Source organism: Penaeus japonicus, unplaced genomic scaffold (genome assembly GCF_977035675.1).
Source record: "Penaeus japonicus unplaced genomic scaffold, GWHDUDI00000001_assembly GWHDUDI00000002, whole genome shotgun sequence".
Lineage (NCBI taxonomy): Eukaryota > Metazoa > Arthropoda > Malacostraca > Decapoda > Penaeidae > Penaeus > Penaeus japonicus.
In genome coordinates, this window is record NW_028234404.1 from 5,530,029 (window position 1) to 5,547,528 (window position 17,500).

The 17,500-nt window shown below is 44.0% G+C and overlaps 1 protein-coding gene across 1 annotated transcript in view; it reads right to left on the reverse strand.

Moving 5' to 3' along the window:
- Positions 1-17,500, reverse strand: part of LOC122248652 (uncharacterized) — a 320,581-nt gene that overhangs the window by 52,549 nt on the left and 250,532 nt on the right. Inside the window, exons 27-32 of the mRNA XM_086544744.1 lie at positions 13,099-13,278; positions 11,827-11,975; positions 9,402-9,497; positions 6,983-7,277; positions 3,592-3,615; positions 1,181-1,809 (exon numbers count right to left, since the gene is read on the reverse strand). Of these exons, the coding sequence (XP_086400870.1) occupies positions 1,181-1,809; positions 3,592-3,615; positions 6,983-7,277; positions 9,402-9,497; positions 11,827-11,975; positions 13,099-13,278 (1,373 nt within the window). The remainder of the gene's footprint in view (positions 1-1,180; positions 1,810-3,591; positions 3,616-6,982; positions 7,278-9,401; positions 9,498-11,826; positions 11,976-13,098; positions 13,279-17,500) is intronic.

The following is a 17,500-nucleotide window of genomic DNA, read 5'->3' on the forward strand; positions in this document are numbered from 1 at the left end:
GCGGGTCAATTCCCTGCATTCTTCCCTTTGCGCGCACGTTCACCTCAGGTGCGTCTCAGAACCTTAAGGCAAGATTGTGCCCCTTGGATACTCCCCTTGAGAGTAATGTGTGGTAAGTTTCCTTCGACCCCTTCCCTTCTTTTACAAGTGCTAAACAGGGCATGTGTGTCAGACCTCAAGGACTGGGAATGAAGAGTTTGAGGAATGGAAAACGATTTTCTCTGTCCGTTGGGAATGGGCGCAGGATTCTCCCTCTTTTCACCTGTGGCTGTCGCTCTGGTCTTTGCTTTTGGATTGAACTTGTTGCTCGAGGCTAACGAGGGCGAGAGAGGTGAAGGGGGGATAAGAAATAGGGAAACCGTGAGTGGATGAGTGGATTGTTTTGGTTTCCACTGTCTTTAAGACACTTCACAATGCTACCTGTGTAATGATTCACACATGTAAGATTTTTTGTCCGTTCATGGCCGTCGTTTGGACCCAGGGCGTTTGCTTCAGCCCACCACGGACAGAGAAAGAGTTTCCATCAGTCAAACTCCCCATTCTTATTATGTATCTGTATCTCTGTGTTGAGATAGCATGGGTCATTTCGACCATAACACTGCACTTGTATTAAAATCAATGTATTTCGTTAATCAAATATCTATATTCTTTATTTATCAGTCAATGACAAAGTACACCTATAGGTATTAAAAACAACAACAATATCAACAAAAATCTTAAAAAGAATGGTAACTAATATTTCAAAGAAAAGACTATTGGCTCAGCAATGAATGTCTTTAACATATGAAATAATTCAAACCTGAATTAATATCACTTGTCTTCTAAGATTTCTTTTTTTCATTCAAATAAGATTTATTTAAATTATCTCAAGAGCATAAATTGATTAATTAATCATATTCCACACAAGAGTTCAACTTTTTATAACATATAATAACAGCAACAGAAAAAAAGACAAGTTAAGACCAACACAAAAATGTAATGAATCTGAAGACGAAGAAAACAGTACCAACTAAACGAGATAAAAGTTAAAATATCTGTCAACATTTCATCCTAAGTTGTTAATTTTCACCCACCGATTGCCCTTCCCAACCAATCAGACGAACATGAAAAAACCTCCCATCCAACCATCCCTCCCTCCCTCCGCCCTCCCTCCGCCCTGCCTCGCCCCCTCTGATCTTACCTGGACCTCGGACACCATGTTGCAGGGGACGTATCCGTGCCTGCCGCCGAGCTCGCCCCAGTAGAAGCCGTCGGGGTCCTTGTCGCCGGTGACCTGGATGAGCTGGCCCTCGCGGAAGCCCAGCTCCTCGTCGCAGGCGTCGGGGTTGGGGCTCATGGTGGGCGGGTCGTAGTCGAAGAGCGCCACGAAGATGCGGGTGTGCTGGTCCCCCTGGCCGCCGCCGCCGGGGCCCCGCCTGCCGCGCCCCTCGCTTCTGCCGTCCGGGTACTCGCGCCCGTACTCGCCGCGGTGTCGCCCGTCGCCCTCGTAGCGGTCGCGCATGTCCCTCGGGTCCCTGGGGTCCCGGTGGGCGTGCGGGTCCCGGATGTGGGGGTCCCGTCTGTCCCGCGGGTCTCTGGGGTCGCGGCCGTCCCGGTAGTGCTGGTCGCGGGGGTCTCGCACGTCTCTGGGGTCTCTGGGGTCGCGGATCATGGGCCGGTTGTGGTGGGGCGGGGGTGGGGGCCGCCCGCGCTCCAGGTGGGACCGCGGGGGCGCATTGCGGGGGTCGAACCGCCCGCGCCCGCCCTGGCTCAGCTCATAATCCTCCTCAAGGGATGGGTGACCTTCACTGGCTGAGTCTTTGGTTATTTCTGCAGAAAGTGGTTGTGTAATTCACAGCTCAGGGAAAATAATTAATGGACTACAGATTTAAGACTAATCTAGCCATACTTTACAAGCCTAAGAGGAGCACGTGAGAGCCCAAAGTTCAGCGTTAATCACGTGTAACCGGTCTGGTTTAGTGGAACTTGCAAATGCACCAGTGAGACAAACCAACTACGTATATACAGCCTTCTGATATTTGCTGTATCAAAGCCATTACAGAGACTATTTTACCAGTTACCATCATCAACGGAGGGCAAGAGAGAAACAAAATGTTTTTGTAAACCTGTCTGGGCATTGAGTTAGGTGTAAAGTACTAGCAAAGTATGTCAAATCTAGGCACTGGTTGGTAATCTAGGTACTGATGGCTACGGTATCGTCACTGTGACAATCTCTCTCTTATTCACAGTAGGAAAAAATATATAAATGTGCTTTGCTCTGTGGGATTGATTGGTATGTTTCGTCAAGTTATTCCAAACAAAGGAAGGAGTGTCAGCAAACATTAAAACAACTTTTTTCGGGGGGTGGGGGGGGGGGGGAGTGATCCATGTGAAGATAATAATAAAAAATTAAAAAATGAGGGGAAAAGAGTGAAAATCCAACAAATCCACAGCAGTAGTGAAAGGATAAAAAAAAATATACATATAAAAGAAAAGAAAAAATAGTTAAAAATTGCTTAGCAGATGTGCAAGAGTTATATAACAGGGTGCTAAAAAAACACAAAAACAAAAAAAAAACAAAATCAGGCGCAACGTACAGTCCTGCATTGCCATCTCTGCAGGACAGGCACGCTAGCAAATCCCTTTGCAAAATGACAACATCTGGCTAAGTGAATAATGTATGCAAAACCACGCATGGCAAATGATCCCGGGGTGAGAGGGGGGGGGGGTGAGGGGTGCTCTGAAGCCTGATGGAGGACGATCTACACGCAGGGTACCAGTGACAGGACGTGGGAGGGGGGCAGGGGGAAGGGGGTAACAGCCATTCCCCAGAGCTATCTACAAGAGGCAGCACTAATGGAGGGATCTGGGAGGGGTTTTTGAGACTGATTATCAGGGCAAAGACGGCAAGCAACTTGAAGAGACACATGGCTATTTACGTCGTGTACTTTACGTGCAAGGATAAAAAAAACGTATATTATTTTTTTTCCTTACGAAATGCAAACCTTGAAAGAACATTCAGATATGTCTTACCCTGCTTTTTCCATCACGTAATGTAAATGCCATTTATACAAACGATTTACTGAAATCTCCAAACAAGAAGTATAGGCCTACCGAGTCAGTTGACTATGCAAATGAACTCAAACTAAAATTCATGTGATAACAAAGTGGTGTGGTAAGCCATTGCAAAGGCATGTGTTATCATTTTAACTCCATTGCAAAAACATCCATATAAATCCCTCCCTTGATAGTCAATACAACGAAAGAAAAGATATTTACCCATGAATCAAATAGAGGGCTTCCACTCAGTTCGGAAATGTATGCTTTAATTCTTAAGGAATCAATCATTCACTATCAAATCATAAATTACCGCCGATTCCCCCCCAAATCGAGTTATAAACAAATGTACTAAAAGAAAAAGAAAAAGAACAAGGAAAAAAAACAGGACCAAAGCTCCAAGTAAAGGAAAAAACAAAAACACCAAAACCTCCTGTTAGAATTGCAGATAATCTTAAGACAAAAAAAGGAAGAATCTTGAAGGAATTTTGAGATGAACCATGAACCCCGAATGTCTTCCTTATGAAACCTTGTGACAACGTAGAGAGTACTTACGTCTGGCTCTGGAGACTCCTTTGCCTGGTAGGGGAAAGAGACAGTTCAGCCGTGGACACAAACATGAAAGTGAATAACTCAAACATAAACAGGTAAGTAAGTAAATAAATAGAGAATAAAAATAAAACATTTAATATGAAAAAAGAAACACGAGAGCATACTGTCATAGTAGTAAAAAAGTTCCTTGAGCTAGAGAAATGACTGAATATATAAATGAGTGCTATAACAGGACATCAGGGAGTGATTAGAGTAATAATTCTCTGCTGTGGTTGCTAAAGCCAAGAATTAGAAGAGCAGAGACAGTAGTAAGGAACAAAGAGAGTAGACATCAGAAGTATTGCAGAAATTGCACTGGAAGAGACCAGACTGCTGCTTATTTGGTAATAAAAAAAATAATAAAAATAAGTAAAATAAACAACGACAATAACAATAATTTACCTCACACTACCTGGTTAAAAAGAGTAAACAAACATGTAAATCACAACAAAGACATTGAGTACCTCAAAAGAAATCAGCTTTAGAAAAAAAAGACAAAGGGGGAGAAAGAAGGAAACGGGAGACGAATAAGCTCCCTGTTAATCACATTTTTAAAATCCTTCTTGAAACTCGATACTCAATGTCATTCCTCTGATATACACACGGATTGGCTGATCGGCCTCTCTTATCATGCCAGACTAACTACTCCGCAATTAACACTACAGTCACAGTTCCCGGAAGTATTTACACGTGACCGCCTCATGTTTACAAGATGGCTGAACACCCTTCAATGTCCTGATTTTAATTACGTTTGGTAAATATGGGACGCAAGCCAGTGATGGAATCCTCTTAAGTAAATTATATATTCTTATAAAGAAGGAGAATGATCATGTTGTATTTACACATGTTATAGTAAGAGAAGTAGGTTTCATGCAGTAAGATATGAGTCATGATTCAACTGATACCTCAGTAATTGAATTGATTCGCATGATACCTGGGCAATGGCAATCCCAAAGTCCGTATAAATAAAAGTATTATTGAAGGAATTACAATATTACTATTTATGTCAATAGCTAATATCGTAAATGCAATATAGCAACTAACTTAACGCTATGCAATGAAGTAATGATTTAATTCTATTATATTCTAAGACTCCCGCATGTCACAAATTTGAGAATAAATAAACAAAATAAACAAAAACATACAACCCAATAGCTACGTGGGTACATATCACGGTACAATGCTACGAGATCACCTCTAATAGATATAGATATTTTTTATAATTAATAAAAGTCTCAAGTAATCACATCTTGTCAGGGTCATGTCGACACTTCAACCCATGGCAACAGGTACTGAAGAGAGGCCGAACACCCACCGTGTTTGAATTCAAGGCCATACATTCAAAATCAACTGGTGTGTGTGTGTGTGTGTGTGTGTGTGTGTGTGTGTGTGTGTGTGTGTGTGTGTGTGTGTGTGTGTGTGTGTGTGTGTGTGTGTGTGTGTGTGTGTGTGTGTGTGTGTGTGTGTGTGTGTGTAAGCGAGCGTGCGCGCGCGTATGTGTGCTTGTTTACATGTGTGCTTGTTTACGTGTGTGTGTGTGTGTGTGTGTGTGTGTGTGTGTGTGTGTGTGTGTGTGTGTGTGTGTGTGTGTGTGTGTGTGTGTGTGTGTGTGTGTGTGTGTGTGTGTGTGTGTGTGTGTGTGTGTGTGTGTGTGTGTGTGTGTGTGTACATGCGCAGTCCCACTTAAAATACCTGTATAAGTTACCACGCAATTAACATTACATTCAACATTCACTGCACATACAAACATTTCATTACACGGTGTGGCAATGAACGATCATAAAATCCAGCCTAAATGAATACCATTCTTATATGACAAAATCACTTAAATCTTTCAAATACGTTTTAAACCAAAACAACAACAACAACAAAAAACAACAACAGCCGGGTCTTATCATCGTTGCAAAGCCAGCAATGTTATTAAGTGCTAAATAGCATTTTTGCAAAGTGTGCAACAATTAAGAGATAGAAAAGGGACATGAAAATATATATAGAGTTTGAGAAAAAATATATGTAGTTGAGTTCAAAGGAAATACTTCCAAAAAAGTCGAATCTGCGAGGGGGAAAATTATCATCTATTTCCCTCGAATCCTAGTGAGAAAAAAGTCAAAATTCTACAATGAACGTTTCTCAAAGAATGAACATTTCTACAATGAACATTTTCAGACATTACCTGTTATTTCTTGACTGTTCTTATCACATAAGTAAAATAACACCAGTGATACTGATTATTAAATGCATTTTAACATTTGTATCATTCATATATATATGTATATATACTTAATAATAAATTCTCACCACTAATAAAAAATAGCAATGATATCAACACTACTTTCTCAGAATAATCAAATAAATGCACAATAACAATTCGCCAATTCTACACCTACGTTTTATCAATCATCATATAAAACTACTTTTCAAAATGTTCGATAGTATTCTACAGAGACAGCTAAAGAAAGAAAATATTCCTATTTTTTTAAATACATGTAAGTGTATATATAACGAAATCTATCAAAAGTCTTTTCTAAGAGAAAATCAAAACCAAACAAACTAGGAAACTGCATCTGGAGGGGAGTAGGAGGGAATTCCATTCACAAAAAATGAACAATGTCAAAAAAAAAGGAAAAAAAAGAGGAGTAAAGAAACTATGTACAAATTCGTTCACTGTTCATTATGGACGACCAGCATTCGTTACCTTTCAACTGACCTATTGTATTGAATAAAGAACTAGAGAGTCTTGCAAGCCCACTTCTCGCTGGGCCTGCTCGTAGAGACCCGCCAAGGGTGAGGGGAGAGGGGGAAAAGAGGGGAGAGAAAGAAGAAAAGGAGGGTCATATTTTTATATTTTGGTGAGCCGTTCATCAAAAGGAAAGGAATAATTGGTGAGCAATCATAAAATCATAATTGTAATAATGATAATAATAGTTGTGATTATATAGTGCACTGTAGAGGAACTTCTATTGATTATGCCATAGGAAGCTAATGTGGAATGATTTGCTAAGAGTTTCTTTTTTGTTCTTTTTTTAAGCTAAGTTATATTGAGTCATGTCATTCCTTCCAACTTGCTCTCTATATACTTTTTATGGTGATTTCCCAAGAACTTGACTGAGAAAGGAAATATAACATCATGAGTTGAGTGTATGCCAAGCAAGAGTCCAGTAAGTGTTCTGTGATGAGCAGCACAAGTACAGACTGAGCGGCAGCAGGTGAGCAGGAAGGAAACACCGTGAGGCAGCGGCGCGGCGACGGCCACTCGCGCCCAGCATGCTCGCCCGCCTCGCCTCCTCCCGCGGCCGCGCGAGGGTCGTGGGCGAACGGGCGGGGAGGGGAGGCTGGCGCTCGCCACGCGACTCACCTATGGCGGGGATGGACGTCTGCGGGGCCATCTGGCCCTGCTGGTGGCCAGGGTAGATCTCCTTGTCGCTGAGGTTGTCCTCGTGCTCCAGGATGGTCTGGCCGAGGTGGTCGGTCCGCACGCCGGGTGCGGGGACGCCGCGCCGGCCCAGCAGCCTGTCCCGAAGCCCCCCGGGCCCCGGCGGGCCGTGGTGGGGCCCTCCTGGCGGGCCGTGGTGGGGGCCCCCGGGCGGGCCATGGTGCGGGCCGCCGAGGCCGTGGTGCGGGCCAGGCTTGTGGCCGTCGGCATGCATGTCCTGAAGGTGAGGAGGAGGGACGATGTGAATGCGAACCACGACTCCACCGGGCAGCTACTGCCGGCCGCCTCATGCACCTGGCGGCCGCTCCGCCCGCGCCCGCTCCCCTGGCCTCCCCTGGCCTCCCCTGGCCTCCCCTGGCCTCCCCTGCCACCCCCTTCCGCTCCCCTACACCTCCGGCCCCAATATTGATCTACAGGTCGCCCTGAAAATGACTACTTCACCCTACTTCCCACCCCACCCTCCCTACCCACCCGCCCCACCCACCGAGTCGGGCCTTTGGGAGAAAATAAACAAAACATAAACGAAACATCGCATGCAAATTTTTGAAACCCACATTCCACTTACCGAAACCGTCGTTGCTGTTCTCGCTCTTTGGCAAACAGACGTTAAATTAAGATTAACATAAAAATAATATATATATTAGAAAACCTTGAAACACATAAAAAATAAAAGCTAGCCCTTTATCCCCACTAAACAATATCCCAAAAAGACAGTAATGACTAAAATTCAAAATACTGTAAACACAAAACAAACAACAAAAAAGGAAAACAAAAAAAGAAAACAACAAGACCCACCCGTCTCCCAAAACCCAAGCATAAAAAAGGGGGAAATAAAAACAAAGGAGAGAAAAAAAATATATACACCATCGAGCGAGAGTGCCGGAGAGAAAATAAAAATGCAAAGAGAGAAAGAGAGAGAGACAGAGAGAAAAGGAAGAGTGACGGCGGCTTCGCCTCTCTTCGGCCTCTTCCTTGTTCTTCTCTCTTCTCTTCTCTTCTCTTCTCTCTTTCCCTCTTTCTTCTTTGACTTCCGACGGGGGAGGGGGAGGAGGAGGAGGTGGTGGAGGGGTAGGAGGAGGAGGAGAAGGAGGAGGAGGAGGAGGAGGAGGAGGAGGAGGAGGAGGAGGAGGAGGAGGAGGAGGAGGAGGAGGAGGAGGAGGAGGAGGAGGAGGGGAGGGGGAGGGGGAGGGGAGGGGGAGGGGAAGGGGGAGGAGGAGGAGAAGGGGAAGGGGGAGGAGGAGGAGAAGGGGAAGGGGGAGGAGGAAGGGAAGGGGAAGGGGAAGGGGGAGGGGGAGGGGCAGGAGGAGTAGAGGGGGAGGAGGAGGGGAAGGGGCAGGAGGAGTAGAGGTGGAAGAGGAGGAGGAGGAGGAAAATAAGGATTAGAAGGAGGAGAATAAGCAGTAGGAGGAGGGGAACAAGGAGTAGGAAAATGAGAACAAGGAGTAGGAGGAGGAGAACAAAAAGTAGGAAGAGGAGATCAAGGAGAGGGAAGAGGAGAACAAGGAGTAGGGAGAGGATAATAAAGAGGAAGAGGAGAATAAGGAGTAGGAAGAGGATTATAATAAAGAGGAGGAAGAGAAGAACAAGGAGTAGGAAGAGGATAAGAAAGAGGAAGAGGAGAATAAGGAGTAGGACGAGGATAATAATAAAGAAGAGGAGGAGGAGAACAATGAGTAGGAAGAGGAGAACAAGGAACAGGGAGAGGATAATAATAAAGAGGAAGAGGTGAAGAACAAGGAGTAGGAGGAGGAAAATAAGAAGTAGGAAGAGGAGAACAAGGAGTAAGGAGAGGAGAACAAGGAACAGAGAGAGGATAATAATAAAGAGGAGGAGGAGAAGAACAAGGAGTAGGAAGAGGAAAATAAGAAGTAGGAAGAGGAGAACAAGGAACAGAGAGAGGATAATAATAAAGAGGAGGAGGAGAAGAACAAGGAGTAGGAAGAGGAAAATAAGAAGTAGGAAGAGGAGAACAAGGAGTAAGAAGAGGAGAACAAGGAATAGGGAGAGGATAACAATAAAGAGGAGGAGGAGAAGAACAAGGAGTAGGAAGAGGAAAACAAGGAGTAGGGAGAGGATAATAATAAAGAGGAGGAAGAGGAGAACAAGGAGTAGGAAATTGAGAATAAGGAGTAAGGAGAGGATAATAATGAGTAGGAAGAGAAGAACAAGGAGACGGAAGAGGAAAATAAAGAGTAGGAAGAGGAGAAGAAGGAGTAGGAAGAGGAGAACAAGGAGTAGGGAGAGGAGAACAAGGAGTAGGGAGAGGATAACAATGAAGAGGAGGAAAAGGATGATGAGGAGGAGGATGAGGAGGATGAGGAGGAGGAAACAGCGTAGTTACCTCGTCAGACAACTCAGTCTCACTCTCCTCGGCGATGTCTGACAACTCCGACGGGCGCTCCATGTCTGAGTGCAACATTGCCTCTTCCTCTTCTTGCTGTCGGGAATGAGGGGAGAGGGAACTAAAGCAACGAAACTAAACAAAGAAAATGAGAAACGAACATAAAAGAAAATGGGAAACGAACATAAAAGAAAAATAAATAAATACATAAATGAAAAAAAAAAAAAACAAGATGGCGAACTCAACAAATGAGCATAACGGAGCGAACTTAAAAATTCAAATGGGTTGGTTAACTACGGCGGAGGAGAAACACGTAAGAACAAAAAATAAAAAAAATGGAAAAGAGGAGGAGGGGGAATGCAAAATAAATGAGTGAATTAAAAAAAAAGGAAGAGTGATTGTATATACACACATGTAAAAATAAGCGCACAATGGTATATGATATGTATGGTATGAAGTGGTATGAAAAAATGCAAAATGAACACAACTGTTAAACAAAATGAATTAATATACAATTTCAATAAAAACAAGAGAAAATGATGAGCGATGTTGAATGCTAACTACAATATGATGTTTTTGTTTTCCCCAAATTTCTGCGATGTTGTTGCTTCTCAGGATCCGACCTGATGCCAGTCCTGCAATATGCGTGTTTGTGTTTCGTGCAAATGTGTTTTTATTTTTCTTCTTCTTCTCCTTCTTAATACTGCTAATTTTCTTGGCGATAATAGTGTACATGACTTTGAATTCTATCGTTGGAGACTATGTATATAAAATCCAAATGTTTTATATATATGTACACACATATATATATATATATATATATATATATATATATATATATATATATATATATATATATATCCTACAGTATCAATTGTATTTATTTGCTTAATTCTTAATAATATACAATATTCCCAAAGATTCATGGTCTATTTGCATGTAAATTATCATATCCATATCCATCTGTATTTCTTTTCATCTTTTTTATCGAGTTGTGTGATTCCCCGTTTATCATGTAGCCAACACACTTCATAAAACCCACTTGTGTGTGTAACATGTCGACATGAAAATAGTCTGAATGTTTGATGACCGTGACAGTCATGGGCGGTTGCATGGCAGATGAAACAAAGGGCCTTCACTTAAAGCATGATTTTCTCTTCCTAAGTTCACGTTCTGACAAATGACAATCTAGTGAATGATAAAGGATATACACATGTCTTATATATAATATATATAGCACTTCAACTCACGTATATCTTAGGACACTTGATATCAATATAATCGATAATAAGATGCGGTGTATAAAATTCCCGTGACTGTGAACGCGTGTTAGCGTGGAGGCGCAACAATTTTCAGGTGTGTTCGCTGTGCATGTAAACCTTTGGGATGTGTAGTGCATGTCTCCATGTGCGTGCATGCCCGACTGTGCCTCTATGCCCTCATGCATGTGCGTGTGCCCAAGATGCATAGTGCTTTTGGTATTGCTTGAATACTAGACGGTGAGGTGTGAGACCGTGAATTTTTCTTGATTGAAATTGCATTAACTTCCTGTATCTTTTTACATTATACTTGGTTCACACTTTTAAATTTTTATTTTTCATTGTTTATATCTATTTCTTGAATCTGTTTCATTTATCTATATACAATTCTACCTGGTATTTTTTCTGAAGTATTTATCTATATCATTTACGGCATCCTCATAATCATCGTTACCCTTTTCCTTATCCTTATTACCATCATTATCCTCTTTATAACCATCATTATAATTATCATTATCAAACTACCATTACCATTATCACCATAAATATTATCATCAAACGAAGCTTTTATTTTTCTCTTGAATATCATCATGCCATTTTTGGAAAAGTTCTAATCCTTACAACCAAAATCTAACAACGTGTGTGCCGTGTCCGAATCGGTGTATGTAGACTTCCTTCTTTATAAATCCCGTGTCCGAAAATGCAGAGAGATGAAGTGGGTGTGATGTAGTGAGGTCGTGCAAACAAAAGGAAAAAATAATAATAATATACAATAATTCTAAAGAAAAAGCAAAAGACAACTCAAACTAGAATAAAACAAAGACAAAACAACAACAAAAAAGAAATACAAAAGGGATTCTTTGTGACGGCATGAAGCTGGCGTGGACGTCTCAAAAGCTGAAAACAAAAGCATAGAACAAAAAAAAAGAAACAGAAAATAAACGAAAAGAGGAGTCCTTCACGGTGTGACACAGCAGCATAACCCTCTGAGAGAAATATTCTCTCTCTCTCTCTCTCTCTCTCTCTCTCTCTCTCTCTCTCTCTCTCTCTCTCTCTCTCTCTCTCTCACACACACACACACACCTCTCCTCCTTTCTTCTCCCCCCCTCCCCCCTTCTCTTCTTCCTCCCTGTCTCTCGCTCTCTTTCTCTCACTCCGTCTCTCACCTTTCCTCGGCCTCGGCCCCTTGCGAGGTGACCAGGTATCTGGGTGGGCACGGAGTCTCCCGAAACGCTGTCCCGACTCTTGGTTCGAACCGTCACCTGCTTGGGCTCGAACCCGGGGATCTTCGTCAGGTCTATGAGCGCGTAGTCTCCTGTGGTTGTGGTTGTTTGGTAGGGGAATGGTAGCAGGGGTGGTTGCAGGGATGGGAGGGGAGTGCGGGCGGGGGATGGTAGGAGGGTTGGGAGGGGGATGGTAGGAGGGATGGGAAGGGAGTGCGGAGGGATGGTAGGAGGGATGGGAGGGGAGTGCGGGCGGGGGATGGTAGGAGGGATGGGAAGGGAGTGCGGAGGGATGGTAGGAGGGATGGGAGGGGAGTGGGGGGATGGTTGGAGGGATGGGAGGGGAGTGCGGAGGGATGGTTGGAGGGATGGGAGGGGTGTGCGGTGGGGTGGTAGGAGGGATGGGGGAGGGGAGTGGGGGGATGATGGTAGGAGAGATGGGAGGGAGGAGAGATGGGAGGGGAGTGGGGGGATGGTTGGAGGGATGGGAGGGGAGTGCGGAGGGATGGTAGGAGGGATGGGAGGGGAGTGCGGAGGGATGGTAGGAGGGATGGTAGGAGGGATGGGAGGGGAGTGTGGGATGGTAGGAGAGATGGGAGGGGAGTGGGGGGATGGTAGGGAAGGGATGGGAGGGGAGTGCGGAGGGATGGTAGGAGGGATGGGAGGGGAGTGGGGGGATGGTTGGGGGGATGGTTGGAGGGATGGGAGGGGAGTGCGGAGGGATGGTAGGAGAGATGGGAGGGGAGTGGGGGGATGGTTGGAGGGATGGGAGGGGAGTGGGGGATGGTAGGAGAAGTGGATGGAGGGATTGGAGGGGTTGGGGGTGGTAGGAGGAGGTGGAGAATGGTAGGGGAGATGGGAGGGGATGGGGGGATGGGGGGGATGGTAGGAGGGAAAGTAGCGCGGAGTGGAGGGGAGGGTGAGAGGGTGGGAGGGTGAGAGGGAAGGGAAAGAGAAAGGAAAAAAAATATTGTGATTAGCAGAATACTTTGAGGGAATACAAGATCTGACATATAAATGTTTGCACACTCACTGACTTGGTGAAACCAAAATATACACATACACATATACAAACACACACACCAGAAAAACAAAAACAAAAAAACACATTCACACAAACACTCAGACAAACTAACAAATAATCACACACACACACAAATAAACACAAACCCATTTGACCCGAACAAACAAACAAACGCACACACACACACATACCCGTGGGGCTTTCGACCTCGGTGACCTTCTTGCCGTCGGCGTAGACCGCATAGCCGGTGACGGGGGCGCCGTTGGACGTGCCGCCCGTGCTGTTGAGGGTGACGGGCAGCCACGTGACGAGCAGCGAGCCATCCTGGGGGCCGGGCTCCACCTGCACGTCCACGGGGGGGTCCGGAAGCCCTGGGGGGAAGGGGGGGAACAGGTGCCAAACATCTGAGCCTATTTCGGCCTCGCGGGGAAGGCGGAGGGTGGGGGGTGGGGGTGTCAGGGCTGTACCGGAGCCTACGCGAGCCTCTCTAAACTCCTTCTTGTCTTCTCTAACTAGCACTACTTCTCGTAAGATGCTTCCAGCAGAAATATAAATGGATGTATGTAATAGTAAAACTAGAAAACTACTAGCCGTTTCTCCTGCTATCGAAAATTCCGTTCAAGCCATAGTCTCTAGGTGGGAATCACTAGCTGGCATTCCTTATAGCACTGCTGCCTAGGCTTTTATTACTGCTTAAAAGACAAACAAACACATAACACTGCAGACTGAAGTGAAGAGCTGCTTTCTTTATGTCTATAGATATATTTTTAATATATATGAACTCTACGCTGGCTACTAACTGGTCGAGGCAAACTTTAACCTTAAAAATACATGGGTAGTACATACATACATACACGAAGTCAAACGTAAGTATATACAAAATTAAAATATAATAAAAATAATTCGTGAAGTGAACTGAAAGGTAGAAAATAACAACCCATACAAAAAAAAGAAACAAAAATAAACAGTCATCAAGCATGCTAAAGAACACAATCCAAATAGTGGTCATAATACTGCATGTCTCTATGCAACGGTGTGGTGCAAATAAATCAAGGAAATCATAGTCATCGCACAATCCATGGCGACCAGAGCTATACCACAAGTCTGAATAAAAGCCAGTTCATCACAACAAGGTGTGTCACGTACAGAAGTGCCAAGGCAACGAGGCACTCTTTTAACTATTCTCAGCTGCCAACGAATAAAGAGTAATGGGACAGAGATAGGTGTGTGTGTGCAGGGTGGCTTACGGACAAAATACCAGGCCTCGACTCTAGGGGGAAAGGGATGGCGTATGTCGGCGGTGTGGTATGAGGTTGGAGTGGTCGCGTTTTGGATAAGGATGCCGAGATGAGGAGAGGGATGGAGATGAGGTTGCGGTTGGGTCCTGGAGATGAGGTTCACGATAAGGAGAAGGAGAGGTGATTCTGAAGGAACCCGAGATGGATTTGCGGGACTTGGTTCGGAGGATTCGGAGGAGTTGGAGTTGGTGACGCTCATTTTAAGATAGCCGAGTGGAACTGGATAAAGGGCTGGATTAAGGATATGTCTGGATTTACGTCTCCTGGGATTCTGTCCTACATCCGTGCTCTGTACACGTGCGAGTGCGTTGTGCCATGCCAGTGTTGGAACAAAATGGTTCACTAAAAACTGGTGTACTGCACGTTATTGTCTGTGAATCAATGTGACGACACATGATATATAATTCTATGATAGAATGATCATCTAAAGTTGTCCTTTTATCTTTTACGGTAGAAGCGAGAAAAAAGTTACCTTTTTTCCTGTTTCACCATTGCCAACACCAGTCATTTGTGAATGGCCAAGATTCCTACACAGGTGTGTGCTTCTTCCAGAGGCGAACTAGCAAATTTTGAAAAAAGTATCTATTCATACCCCAAATTTTGAAATCTACGTTAATCGAAACAGTAGTACTCTCTATTGACTCCATTTAGCTATCTTCTTGATTTTTCTCTGTCTAATTTAGTCAAAATCAGCAACAACAATGGCAGAACTGCCTAGGCAGTTAAATTTGGTGTCCAATGTCCGTAGAGTTTCCCTCCCTCACCCAGCGTTAAGTTTACCACTGGAACTTCAGCATAACAGAGTAGTGCTAGGGTGAACCGAGTGGCTGACACTAAGGGTGAAAATAGGTGAGTGTAAGGGGGGAGGGGAAGTCAAGAGAGTTCTTGATGTCCGTACGAAGGGAAGGGGGAGGTGGGGAGGGAAAGGGGAAGTAACGTCTCTGATTTCAAAGCTTCATATTCAATAGGACACTGATATGAAAAAGAGAGAGGAAGAGAGGAGTCCAAGAGTGAATTATTAGCGTATATAGGGATTGATAAGATACGATGAAAGTTGTTAAGGGGAATGGAAAAAGGGGGGAAAGGGAGAAAGAACGAGATATAAAAGGGTTGAAAGCAGTAAAAGGAACCTCCGATGTATAAATGAAAAGTTCAAGACATTCAATCACGGTGACGACCTAAAATCTATATCAAGTTGTTTGATTATCACTTTTTGGTACGATCATTACACTATGGATATCATGATCATTATCATAGTCAGTGTTTTAATGCTGAGTCACTATAGCATTATCATTTGCAATAATAGTATGAACGCCATTAACATGATCTTCATTATAACTTCATTAAACCTATACCTTTCTTCGATTATTTTGATTTTGAAAAATCTATTTTCTATTTCGATTTCACTTTTACTTGACGCAAGCTATCAAGCTTTATTTTTCTAAGCTAAAAAGATATTTGGAATCCACATGTATGTGTGCATATGCAGTATTGCTTATGTACATGTAGCAATACATACATAACATATGTGAAAGTGCTTGTTCGATCACGCAGTGTATGATTCTGTATATAAATGTGTGTGTGTATTGCTTGCTTATACATGTACGTATCCACACTCCATGTATAAAATGCGAGTGCGAGCGCGTGCGAGCGCGTGCCACTCTGGCTGTGCGTGTACCATGCGTGTGTATGTCCAAATAATTCGACCGGACTAAAAATAACTTCCTAATGGTCTGGATTCGAGACATTACATCAAAGGCAGAAGGTTCCATGTCTCAGACGAAGTTCGGGTCAATCTTGAGACAGTGATTCCGCGGGGAGGTATAAAAAATGGGAGAAAGAAGAGCAGGGAGAAAGGAGATTTCGAAGGAGGAGGAGGAGGAGGAGGAGGAGGAGGAGGAGGAGGAGGAGGAGGAGGAGGAGGAGGAGGAGGAGGAGGAGGAGGAGGAGGAGGAGGAGGAGGAGGAGGAGGAGAAGAAGAAGAAGAAGAAGAAGAAGAAGGAGAAGCAGAAGAAGAAGAAGGAGGAGGAGAGATGAAAAGGGGGAAGAAGAAAGAGAAGACGGAAAACGAACGTGGAAAGAGGGAATAGGGAAGAAGGAAGAATGGCCGATGAAAGAGGGAAGACGAAGTAGAAAATACTAAGACAAAAGACGAAGAGATGAAACAAACCAGCGAAGTAGATTTCAAGGAGACATCATACAGAACAAGAGAATAAGAGATAAAGAAAAAGAAAAAACAGTTTCGGGTCTTTTCCAAAAAGCTACCTCGCGTCACGTGGGGGGCGCCGCACCCTTCAGAGATACAAGAGATTATAAAGCCTCGCAGAGTACTAAGAGGGGGAGGGATAGGGGGAAGGGGTGGGGGTGGGGGAAGGGGACACCTCACCGTCACACAGGAGGGTATTCGGGGCACCGGGGAAGGGGCATTGGGGGGAGGGGGTGGGGGCGGGGAGAGCAGAGAGAGAGAGAAAACAAAAATAGAAGGGGGGTGAGTGGTGATTCTTCTATATATTTAAAAGCTGAGTATTTACACAAATATTTACATCATATACACGTTTTCTTTTATTTATCATACAAAAGAGTTACCAACATCATTAACCTTTATACATGTTATTCACCCTCAGATCCACCCCCACCCTTCAAACCATGAAATCTCAATCTCTCTCTCTCTCTTTCTCTCTCTTCCTCCCTCTCCCCCGTCCCCGCCCCCCTCACCCCAACCACACTGTCGCTTGGGTAAGCCCCGTTCGTAGCCCCATGTTGAGCAGGCGTGTGAGGTGCGGGCTACGGGAGTGAGAGTCTGGAGTCGCTGTGCTAGCAAACTGACATGACCTGATTTTCTCCCTTCATTCTTCTGTTATTCTTCTTATTATTCTTTAAAATTTAATCATTAAGAAGAAGGAAAAAATAGTGAAAAAATCGAAAGCTTGAAAAAAATATCCGAGTTCTTGACTCTTCGACACTGGGAATTATTAATTGAAATGACTATAAACTACAGCAAAAACATCTGACGTATGGACTGATATATACGATTCGTATATACGAAGATAAATACATACTAACCGGTAAATATAAGACACAAACAATCACTTCCTTTACTGACCTATTAACCTAAATCACTACAAAAACAACAAAACCTGGCCTTGCGCTGCAAAGGTCAAAGGTCAGATTGCTAAGCACAGTCAGAAAGGGGAAGGGACCAAAGTTGAAACTGTGAGAAAAGCTTTAGAGAGAAAGAGAGATGGGAAAAGGGTGGGGTGGGGTGGGGGAGGGATGTAGATGGAGGGGAAGGGAA